Source organism: Belonocnema kinseyi, chromosome 5 (assembly GCF_010883055.1).
Source record: "Belonocnema kinseyi isolate 2016_QV_RU_SX_M_011 chromosome 5, B_treatae_v1, whole genome shotgun sequence".
Classification (NCBI taxonomy): Eukaryota; Metazoa; Arthropoda; class Insecta; order Hymenoptera; family Cynipidae; genus Belonocnema; species Belonocnema kinseyi.
In genome coordinates, this window is record NC_046661.1 from 144,843,801 (window position 1) to 144,856,086 (window position 12,286).

Here is a 12,286-nt window from a genome sequence, read left to right on the forward strand (position 1 = left end):
AAGGATAAGATTGTAAAAAATATATAGATGTAAACGGAAAGATTGTAAGGAATGGAAGTCATGTAAACCCTTAGGGGACACATTATGAATAAAGAAGATTTATTATTTTAGCTGAAAATTCATCTTCCTGGTTCAAAATTAATTTTTTAATTTGAAATTAAATATTCAATTTTTGGTTGTAAAATTGCCTTTTTAAATTGAAAATTTATCATTTTTTTTTTATCAAAATTAATCGCCTTTGTTCAAAATTCATCTGTTTTTGTTGAAAATTCATTACTTCGAAAATATAACTATTTTTGTCAATTAGTTTGTTTAAAATCAAAAACAGTTAAACTCAACAAAAAAGACGAATTTTCAAAAAAAAAAAAACAAAAAAAAAATCAGTTGGATTTTTAAATGAAATAGTGTAAGTTAGAACTAAAAATAAAAATTATTCCTACGAAAAGCTGCATTTTTAGTCAAAAAACGATTATATACTTATCAAAAAAGATGAATTTTTAACCTAATAGTTTAATTTGTAACTTAAAAAATATTAACTTTTAACCAAAAAAGAAATAGTTAAGTTCGTAAGTTAAAAAAAAAAATACTTTCTAACCAAGAAAAATTAAATATTTGATACTTCAACCAAAAATATTGTAATAAATAATTAAAAACAGGTTAATTTTTAGCCAAGAGTTGCATTTTTAACAACAAAAAATCGCTACCAACCGAGTGTCGTCGCTTTAAAAAAGTGTAAAATAATGTCAATAGAGAACGAATTTTTCAGGAATTATTGATGATTTTAACAAATTTCAGAAGTTTTTAAAAAATTTCAACGAATTTTAAGACTTTTAAGGTAATTACAAAAATTCGAAATGATTTTTCAAAAATTCTGCTATTGACACTTTTTTGAATTTATCAAATGAGTCAAAATCCTACATTTAAAAAATTTAAATTGTCAAATGTTACTTACTGCAAAGCACTTTCTGCAGTGACGAACGTCACAAAAGCATAATTGCTCTTTTTGTTCTTCTTTATCACGCATTCTTCCACTTTTCCAAAATGAGTGAAGAACTTTGACAAATCCTCCTGAGTAGTCTGTAAAAATTGTTTAATTTTTTATTTTATTGAAGCAAAATTAATATTTATACACAGGCCTCACAAATATAGGGACCAAAAGGTACTTTTTATTACGCTCAAATGGTAATTTCGTAGCGCTTAAAGGTTAAAAATAATTAGGATAAATTCATAAGATTTCAAAATTCTTCAAAATTCAAATGAATTAGATAAAATTTTTAAAATACAAAAAAATTCCATTCAATTCCCATTCTGAATGCATTTAAAGGGATTTAAAGTAAGCGAGAATTCGATAAAATGAGCAATAAAAATTAAAAGTGAATTTTTAAAAACTTTAAATAAATCGAAAAAAAAACTAAAAAATATGAAAAACTCCATTGAATTACATAGAATTTCACAGAATTAAGAAGAATTCAGGGTGAATTCCAATAAATAATATAAAAATTCTTCAAATCTTTGAAGCAATACTAATTAATAACCCAAAAAGAATTCAAATGAATTGGTTTTTTTTTAAATTGAAAAAATTTCATTATTTTTGTAAAACTAGAATGAATTTAGAGGGATTTAAAGCAAACAAGATTAATTCAATGAAATTAATCAAACTTGCAGGTGAATAAGAAAATATTCAAAGAAATTGGAAACAATTTTAAAATATGAAGAAAAAAGAGAGCCATTGAATTAAATAGAATTGAGTTAATTTAGAATTATTCAAGTCATTAAAAAACATTCAGGGTGAATTCCAAAAAATAATTTCTAATCTTTGAAAAACAACAAAACATTCAAACAAATTAGAAATAATGTTAAAAATCGAAAAAATTCCACTAATTTCCGTAAAACTGAAATGAATTTTGAGGGATTTAAATTAAACGAAAAAATTCAATAAAATTAATATAAATTAAAAAGAATTTAAAATAATTTACAAGAATTCAGGGTGAATTCCAAAAAATAATATAAAACCTCTTCAAATATTTGAAGCACCAATAATTTACTACCAAAAAAGAATTCAAATAATTCGGATATAATTCTAAAAATCAAAGAAATTCCAATAATTTCCGTAAAACTAAAATGAATTTTTAGGGATTTAAATTAAACTTAGAAATTCAATAAAATTAATATAAATTAAAGAGAATTCACATAAATTCAGGATAAATTCCAGAAAATAATATAAAAACTCTTCAAATATTTGAATCACTACTAATTTATGACCAAAAAAGAATTCAAATAAATTAGATATAATTTTAAAAATCGAAAAAATTCAATAAAATTAATATAAATTAAAGAGAATTTAAAAGAATTTACAAGAACTCAGGGTGAATTCCAGACAATTATATAAAAACTCTTCAAATATTTGAATCACTACTAATTTATGACCAAAAAAGAATTCAAATGAATTGGATATAATGTAAAATATGAAAAAACGCCATTTAGTTAAATAGGATTAAGTTAATTTAGAATAATTCAAGTCATTTAAAAAAATTTCAGAGTATTCCAAAGAATTTGAAAGAATTCAGGGCGAATTCCAAAAAATAATTTCTAATCTTTAAAACTCTACTAATTTATAACAACAAAACATTCAAACAAATTAGAAATAATGTTAAAAATCGAAAAAATGCCATTAATTTCCGTAAAACTGAAATTAATTTAGAGGAATTTAAAATAAACGCAAAAATTTCAGTGAAATTAATCAAAATTAAAGAGAATTTCTAAGAATTTAAAAGAATTCAGAGTGAATTCCAAAAAATAATATAAAAAGTTTTCAAATACTTGAAGCACTACTAATTTATCACAAAAAAAAAGAATTCAAATGAATTGGATATAATTTTAAAATATGAAAAAAGCCATTGAATTAAATAGAATTGAGTTAATTTATAATCATTCAATTCATTAAAAAAACTCGTGAGTATTCCAAAGAATTTGAAAGAATTCCGAGTACATTCTGAAAAAATAATTTCTAATCTTTGAAACGCTAATAATTTCTAACAAAAAAAAAAGCATTAAAATGAATGGGAAAGAATTTTAAAATTCGAAAAAATTCCACTAATTTCCGTAAAACTGAAATGAATTTAGAGGGATTTAAAATAAACGAATAAATTTCAGTGAAATTAATCAAAATTAAAGAGAATTTCAAAAAATTTAAAAGAATTCAGAGTGAATTCCAAAAAATGATATAAAAACTCTCCAAATATTTGAAGCACTGCTGATTTATCACCGAAAAAGAATTCAAATGAATTGGATATAATTTTAAAAAACGAAAAATTCCTTTATTCCTATAAAACTAGAATGAATGTAGAGGGATTTAAAATAAACGAAAAAAATGTAATGAAATTAATAAACCTTCCAGGTGAATAAAAAATATTCAAAGAAATTGGAAACAATTTTAAAATATGAAAATACGCCATTGAATTAAATAGAATTGAGTCGATTAAAAATAATTCAGGTAATTTAAAAAAAATCGAGAGTATTCCAAAAAAAAAACATTCAAATAAATTGGAAATAAAGTGAATGAATTTAGAGGGATTTAAAATAAACGAAAAAAATTCAATGAAATTAATAAACCTTCCAGGCGAAATAAAAAAATCAAATAAATTCAAAACAATTTAAAAATATGAAAAGATTCCATTGAATTAAAAATAATTCAAGTAAATTGGAAAAAGAAGATAATTCCAAATAATTCAGGGTGCATTCCAAAAAATAATTTAAAATCTCTTTAAAACTTTGTAACCCTACTAATTTATAACCAAAAAATAATTCAAATAAATTGGACATAATTTAAAGAATCGAAAAAATTCCATTTATTTTAGTAAAATTTAAGTGAATTTAGAGGAATTTAAAGGAATTGATCAGAATTCGATGAAATTCATAAAAAATCAATCGGAATTTGAAAAGAAATTATTACAAATTAAAAATAAATGGAAAATACGAAAAAATGGATTGAAATAAGTTTTAATGAGTTTAGAAAAACTAAAAAGCCTTAAGATGAATTAAGCAGAAACATTTTTTTAAAATCATAACGTTCATTCTAAACATCCTTTAAAATAACAGAGCAAAATTCTCAATAAAAGAATTTTCAAATAAAATTATCAGTCTTCAACTGGAATTTTAAACAAAACAGATGAATTTAAAAAAAAAGAAAATTTTACATCCAAATTGTTAAATGTCGAACTAGAAAATGTTAAATTTTCAGTTGAAAAAATTATCTTTCAATTAAACTAATAAATTTTCAACTAAAATCATGAATATTTCATAAAACTACTTGCATTTTCAAAAAAAAATATAATTTTTTAAACAATAAGATTCATTGAAAAAAAAGATTAATTTTCTACCAAAAAATACAATTATTTTGCAACAAAATACATTCAATTTAAAATTGAAAAACAACCATTTTTAACAGAAAATGGAAGTTACATTTAAAAATAAAATAATAATAATTTTTAACCTTAACTGATGAATTTTCAACTAAAATGCTGAATCATCAACTGAAATAGTTTAATTTAAACAAAGCTAATTTTTCAAGTAAAGAAATTAATTTTTAATAGTTTTTCACATTAACGGTAACATATTTTTCACTCAAGTAAATTTATTTCTGATCTAAATGATGAATTTTGAACTAAAATTATAAATATTTAAATGAAATACTTAAATTTTCAACAGCAAAAAAAAAGAATTTTTAAACAATGAGATTAACTTTCAAAGGAAAAAAGTCTATTTTCTACCAAAAAAGTAGGTTTTTAACAAAATACGTGATTTATCAAAGAAATAAATCAATTTTCAATCAAAAAAATCAAATTTACATCGAAATTGTTAAATTTTGAACTAGAAAAGATCAATTTTTTTAACCCAAAGTGAAAGGTTAAATTTTCAGTTGAAAAAATTAACTTTCAATGAAACTAATAAATTTTCAACCAAAAATATGAGTTTTTAAACAATGAGATTCATTAAAAAAAAAAAAGATTAATTTGATACCAAAGAAGACAATTATTTTGCAACAAAATACATGAAATTAAAATAGAAGAAAAAACAACAATTTTTAACAGAAAATGGATTAGTTACAATTTAAAAAAAAAAAATCATTTTTAACCTTAACTGATGAATTTTGAACTAAAATGATGAATCATGAACTTTCAAGGAAGAAAATCATTTTTCACCAAAAAATTCGATTTTGTAACAAAATACGTGATTTATCAAGGAAATAAATGAATTTTCAAAAAATCAAATTTACATCCAAATTGTTAAATTTTAAGCTAGAGAATGTCACTTTTTTAACCCAAAGTGGAACGGTTTAATTTTCAGTTGAAAAAATTAACTTTCAACGAAACTAATAAATTTTCAACTAAAATTATGAATCTTCATCTGAAAAAGTTTAAATTTCTAGAAAAAAGAAAATGATTTTACTGAAAAAGATAAATTTTTAACCAAAACTTAAAAAATTAAATTTTAAATTAAGAAAATCACTTTTTAACCAAAAAATCACTTATCAATCAAATAGCTCATTTTTGAAATAAAAAAAGGAATTTTTAATTAAAATGATGAATCTTAAATAAAATAAAAAAATAATTTTTAACACAAAAGTTCATTTTTCAATTAAGTAAATTTATTTCTGATCCAAATGATGAACTTTGAACTAAAATTATAAATATTTAACTGAAATACTTGAAATTTCCACAAACAAAAAAAGAACAATTTTTAAACAATGAAGCCTAATTTTCAAATAAAAATATCATTTTCTTCTAAAACACTGTAGTTTTTCAAACAAAATACGTGATTTATCAAAGAAACAAATGAATTTTCAATTTTAAAAAAAATCAAATTTACATACAAATTGTTAAATTTTGAGCTAGAAAATGTCATTTTTTTAACTTAAAGTGCAACGGTTTAATTTTCAGTTGAAAAAATTAAATTTCAACGAAACTAATAAATTTTAAACTAAAATTATGAATCTGCATCTGAAAAAGTTTAAATTTCTAGAAAAAAATAATCTGACTAAAAAAGATAAATTGTTAACCAGAATTTAACAAATTATGTTTTAAGTTAAGCAAATCAATTTTTAACCAAAAAAGGCGAATTTTCAACGAAAAAAGGAATATTTTTCAACCAAAAAACTACTTTTCAATCAAGCAGCTTATTTTTCTACTAAAAAAAATGAATTTTTAATTCAAATGATGAATCTGAAATAAAATAAAAAATTAATTTTTAACAAAGGAGTTTACTTTTTAATCAAGTAAATTTTATTCTAAGCTAAAAGATGAATTTTGAACTAAAATTATGATTATTTAACTGGAATATTTGAATTTTCAACAAAAAAAAAAAAGAATTTTTAAATAATGAGATTAAATTTTGAAGAAAAAATCATTTCCTACCAAAAAAGTAGATTTTTTAACAAAATACGTGATTTATCAACGAAATAAATGAATTTTCAATTCAAAAAAAGTCACATTTACATCCAAAATGTTAAATTTTAAACCAGAAAAAATCAATTTTTTTAACCCAAAGTGGAACAGTTTAATTTTCAGATTGAAAAATTAACTTTCAACGAAACTAAAAATTTTTTTATTAAAATTATGAATATTTAACTCAATTACTTTAATTTTCAACCAAAAATAATAATTTTTAAACAATAAGATTAATTTTAAAAAAGATTAATTTGATACCAAACAAGACAATTATTTTGCAACAAAATACATGAAATTAAAACTAGAAAAAAAAATTTTAACAGAAAATGGAATAGTTGAATTTAAAAAAAAAATAAATAATTTTTAAACTTAACTGATGGATTTTCCATTAAAATGATTAATCATCAACAGGAGAAAAATAAATTGTTAACCAAAACTGAAAAAATTAAGTTTTAAGTTAATAAAATCAATGTTAAACCAAAAAAGACGAATTTTCAATTTAAAAAATACTATTTATCAACCAAAAAACAACTTTTCAATCAAGTAGCTCATTTTTCAACTAAAGAAATTAATTTTTAACAAAAGAGTTTATTTTTCAATCAAGTAGCTCATTTTTTAACTAAAAAAATTAATTTTTGATTAAAATGATGAATCGTAAATAAAATAAAAAGTTAATTTTTAACAAAATAGTTTATTTTTCAATCAAGTATATCTTTTTCTACAAAAAAGTAGATTTTTTAACAAAATATGTGATTTATCAAGGAAATAAATGAATTTTCAATTTTAAGAAAGTAAAATTTACATCCAAATTGTTGAATTTTCAACTTCCAACTCAAAATGGACCGGTTAAATTTTCAGTTGAAAAAATTTACTTTTAATCGAACTAATAAATTTTGAACTAAAATTATGAATCTTTAACTGGAACACTTGAATTTTTACGTACCAAAAGGATGAATTTTCAACCAATAAGATTAATTCTTTACAAAAAAATACAAATTTTCCACAAATTGCACGAATTAAAAAAGAAGTTTAATTTTTAAACGAAAAATATCAACTTTAAACCAAATAGTTGAATTTTAATTCGAAAAAGATAACATTTCAACAAAAATAGAATAGTCGAATTTTCCGTTCAAAATTTAATGCTTAACCAAAAAGAATCGGATTTTCAGAAAAATAGCTAAATTTTCGGTGAAAAAAATTCCTTTTTAAAAAACTCAAAAAAAAAACTCATTTTTGAACCAAATAAATAAATTTTTAATTAGAACGATGAATCTTCAATTTAAAAAAATTAATTTTTAACAAAAGAGTTTATTTTTCAATCAAGTAAATTTATTTCTAACAAAATAGGTGAATTTTCAATTTAAAAAAACAAAATACATCCAAATTGTTAAATTTTGAACCAAAAAAGTTCAATTTTCAACTAAAAGTGAAAGAGTTAAATTTTCAGTTGAAAAAATTAACTTTTAATCGAACTAATAAAGTTTCAACTAAAACTATGAATTTTCCGTTAAAAATTTAATTCTTAATCAAAACTCAAATTTTCAGAATAATCGTTAAATTTTTGGGAAAAAAGTTTCCTTTCATAAAAAAAAAGTTTTCAAATAGCTCAATTTTTCAACCGTAGAAATGAATTTTCAATTAAAATGATCAATATTTAATTGAAATGCTTGAATTTCTTACACCAATAAAAAAATTATTTTTTAAAGAATGAAATTAACTTTCAAAGATAAAAAATTTTTTTCTACCAAAAAAAGTCGATTTTTTAACAAAGTAAGTGCATTTTCAATTAAAAACAGACAAAATTACATCAAAATTGTTGAATTTTGAACTGGAAAATGTCAATTTTCTACTAGAATAGTAAAATTACTAGTTAAAGAATAGATCTTTAACAATCTTTTCGATCATTAAAAAAAAAAGATGAATCTATTAAAATGTAAAATCAAGTTCTTTAAAATCATTTGAGATCCTTTAAAATTTTGTAAATCTCTTTAAAATTCCAAGGAATTAAAAAAAAGTACCTTAACATATTTAAAATCCTTTAAACATTTTAACAATTGAATTTAAAAATTGAAAAGAACTCTACAGAATTTCAATTATTTTAAGAAAACTTAATAATAATTCAGGGTAAATTCCAGAAATAAATTTAAAAATTCTTCAAATCCTTGAAACCCTATTAATTTATAAACAAGAAAATAATTCAAATAAATTGGACTTAATTTGAAAAATCGAAAAAATTCCATTTATTTCAATAAAAACAATTCAAAAGAAATCGATAAAATTCCTAAGAATTTAGGATGACCTAAACAAAAACTTTTCGAAAATGTATTAAATTCATAGAATTCAAATGAATTACAGAAAGTATTTTTAAATCTTTACAAATCTTTGAAACCCTACCAATTTCTAAAAAAAAAGTGACTAATGACTACAAATAAATTCAATAAAATTAAAAGTAATTTTAAAAAGTTAAAAAATTCCTTGAAAATATTAAAACCAATATCAAAATTAGATAATAATCGAGTTTAATTGTTCAAATTACCTTTTTGGCAAGATTGGTAACGAACAATTTTTTAATTGGCACATCGTCAATACTGCTTGTATCAAATTTATTCGGTGAATCAAGTAAGAGTCGACCTGTAAATAAAATTGGTTAATTCTCCTAGATATTTTAGTAATATATTTTTAATAATTTTTTGTATTTATTTACGTACTACAAGAACGATGAACTTGTATTCCCTTTAAATTGTACTCTTTCGCTTTGTCTTTTTCATTTTCGTTATTCATGTTGGTTTGTGAAACCGGTACGTAGCGAATCTGAAATTTGAACGAGATTTAAGGTATTTATTTCAATGAATTACTAATTATTAATTAATTAATTTTGAGAAAATTATTGAAGTTTTGTAGTTTTCAAAATTACTTTTGGATGAATTTGAATCTGAATCCACTTCAATTGTCAGGTTTTCCAGTTTTATTTGCTCTTGAATTTGTATCGGTCTCAATTACTATAATTTTCCAATCTTTAGGGTCTCTAAATTTAAATAGTTTGCAAATTAAAGGGCTCAAATCTTGGAAAAGTTTTAACAAATGATTAGAGAATATTTTTAAATATTAGGCTGGTCCAAAAACCATCGAATAATTAAATTAATGATACTGAAAACATAATTTATCATTTATTTAATTTGTTCCTAAAGTCCATACATTTTAATAATAATTTTAAAAAAAATTATTTTATCATATTAATATTTTAGATAACAGATATTTTTTTGAAATTAGTGAAACTGATAAAAAAAAGTCTGATGATATATATTACAATTTAAACAAAAATTTAAAATGAAAACAAAAAGGCACTAAAATAAATTAATAAAAATAATCTCTGAAATAATTAATTTCCTAATCTTTAAGATTTATAAATCTGAATTGTTCAAAAATAAATGGTTTTGATGTGAGAAAAGTGAAAAATCACTTTTAATTCCATGTTGTCAAATGATTTCAAAAGATATTTAGAAGCTTTAGAAGCTTCTAAAAAACTCGAAAATAACTTAAATCTTGAGAAGGTTTCAGAAAATGTAAAAAAAATTAGATTGTTTAATATTTTGAAAAAATACTTTAGAATCATTTTAAAAATTTCGGAAGTTTTAAAAAGAATAACAAAATTTTCTTAAGATTACTGGAAAAACATTTAAAAGATGTTTTATTTTGAAAAAATTAATTTAAAAAATGTTGAGATTTCAAAACATTAGAAAGGATTTCCGAAAATGCAAAAAATGATTCCGGAAGATGTTAGGACCATTTTTTTTTATTCTACAGCACTATTTAAAATTTTTTTTAAATATGAATAATTTCAAAAAATATTTATAATTTTTAGAAAGATTTAAAAAAATAAATTTTGAAGAGAACAAAAGAATATTCTTAAAATTCATGGAAAAATTTCAAATCATTGTTTATTTTTAAAAGTGAATTCTCCGAAAAATTTGAGTCAATTTAAAACTAATTAGATTTTACAGGTTTCAATATAATACATTTTTTTTATTAATGGAAATTTTTGAAATGATTTTCCTTTAAAAAAAATTTTTTTAAAGAAAATTGAAAAAGATTTCAAATACCTAAAACAAAATATAGAGTTTTTAACATTTTGAATATAAGATTTAGAAACTTTTTACGAATTTTGAGAGGTTATACAAACAATTTTTCGAAAGATTCATTAGAAAAATTAAAAATGAGTTTTTGGTTTGAAAAATTAAATTTTAAATTAAATTAACAAATAATTATACATGTTAAATATTTCCGAAAATTCTGAAAAAGAATCTGGAATATTTTAGGGCAATTTTTGTAGTAAAAAATTTAGATTTTTAAAGTTTTTGAAAAATTTAGAAGCTTTTTAAGATTTTTTACTGATTGTAGAATACCAAAATTTTATAAATTTAAAAAAAAAATTTATTTTGACAAATTAATTTTTAAAGACATTTTTTTTATTTTCTAAAAACTCAACAAAATCTGACAAATTTGCATCAATTTTTAAGATTAAAAAAAAAGTTTACAAACATTTTAAGAGAATATTTGAAAAAATTTCAAAACATTTCAAAAGATTTGCAAAATTTCTATCGGGAATTTTATTCTCCTTAACATTTTTAAACCTTCCACATATTGTTTAAAATTATTTTAACCTATATATATTTTTAATGTCCTCATCAAATTAATTTTTTATTAAAAAAAATCATGAAACATTTTCCCAGAAATATTAAGAAAAATTTGTTATTATCTTAAAATGTTCAAAATCGTTTAAAACGCTTCAAAAGTTCTTTTTTTTCTTTTTTTTTTTACATTAAAATCATTCAGAACTTTATTCTACAATTCTAGACATTTTAAAAAATGTTTAAGAATTTTTTTAAGTATTCGGGAAGAATGAAAAATTCCGAAAAATAAAATTCCCGACACTGTAAATTTCCCGAATTGTAAAATTATCGAATGATGAAATTTGCCAACAAATAAAATTCCCGACAGCAAATTGCCGAAATGTAAAATCCCCGGATTTTAACAAGTCAAAAAATAGTTTTATAATCAATTTTATTTATTTATTAAAATACAATCCCCAAATTTTTTTACCAAATAATTTTTTAAATATTTGAAGCTTCTAAAAATTATTGTTTGAATTTAAAAAAACAATAATTGTGTGAAAATTGTATAAGAAAACAAATTTTAAAACACGTGCGCCTCGATTTTTTTTTTAATTAACCATTTAATTTTTGCGAACAGCTTTTATAAGTTAAAAAAATACTATACACATTTTCGAACAATTTTTTAATTCTGAAGTCTTTTTTTTAATTTCTATTTTTAATTAAAACAATTATTTAAATAAACTTTAAGCATGAAAAAATGTTTTGTTTCGATAAAAATATTTGATTATTCTATTTTAAATAAATAATATTCAACAAAGAACAATTTTTGCATTACTTAATTAATTTTTGTTTTCAAAATTCTAAAAAATTTACTATTTGTTAAAAATTTTTAGCAATTTTCTCAAGATCCCAAAAATTTTTAAATGCTTGAATTTTTTCTTAACTTTTTTAATATTTTTAAAATGGTTACAAATTTCCTTAAAATCTTTCAGATTTCTTTTTAATTTTTAGGGATTCTTTTGCAATGGTTTTAAATGTTATTGAATTTTGTTCAAAAATTTATTTTTTGAAATGAAAATATACAAAATTTATCCATAAATCTAAAAAAACATTTGTTATTCTTTTTAAAGCTGGCTAAATTCATAAACAGCTTCCACATTTATTTCCAAACCTTAAGAAATCAAATTTTCAAGATTTTTTCAGCTTATTTTAAATTTACTTTGAGGA

General features: G+C 20.5%; 1 protein-coding gene across 2 annotated transcripts in view; it reads right to left on the reverse strand.

The window, feature by feature from the left end:
* LOC117172800 overlaps window positions 1-12,286 on the reverse strand; it is a 65,886-nt gene that overhangs the window by 49,790 nt on the left and 3,810 nt on the right. The window contains exons 2-5 of one of the 2 annotated variants that reach the window (XM_033361029.1): window positions 9,361-9,471; window positions 9,155-9,257; window positions 8,983-9,077; window positions 953-1,077 (exon numbers count right to left, since the gene is read on the reverse strand). In XM_033361029.1, coding sequence (XP_033216920.1) covers window positions 953-1,077; window positions 8,983-9,077; window positions 9,155-9,227 — 293 coding nt within the window. In that variant the 5' untranslated portion in view covers window positions 9,228-9,257; window positions 9,361-9,471. The remainder of the gene's footprint in view (window positions 1-952; window positions 1,078-8,982; window positions 9,078-9,154; window positions 9,258-9,360; window positions 9,472-12,286) is intronic. The other variant, XM_033361028.1, reaches the window with a different exon arrangement.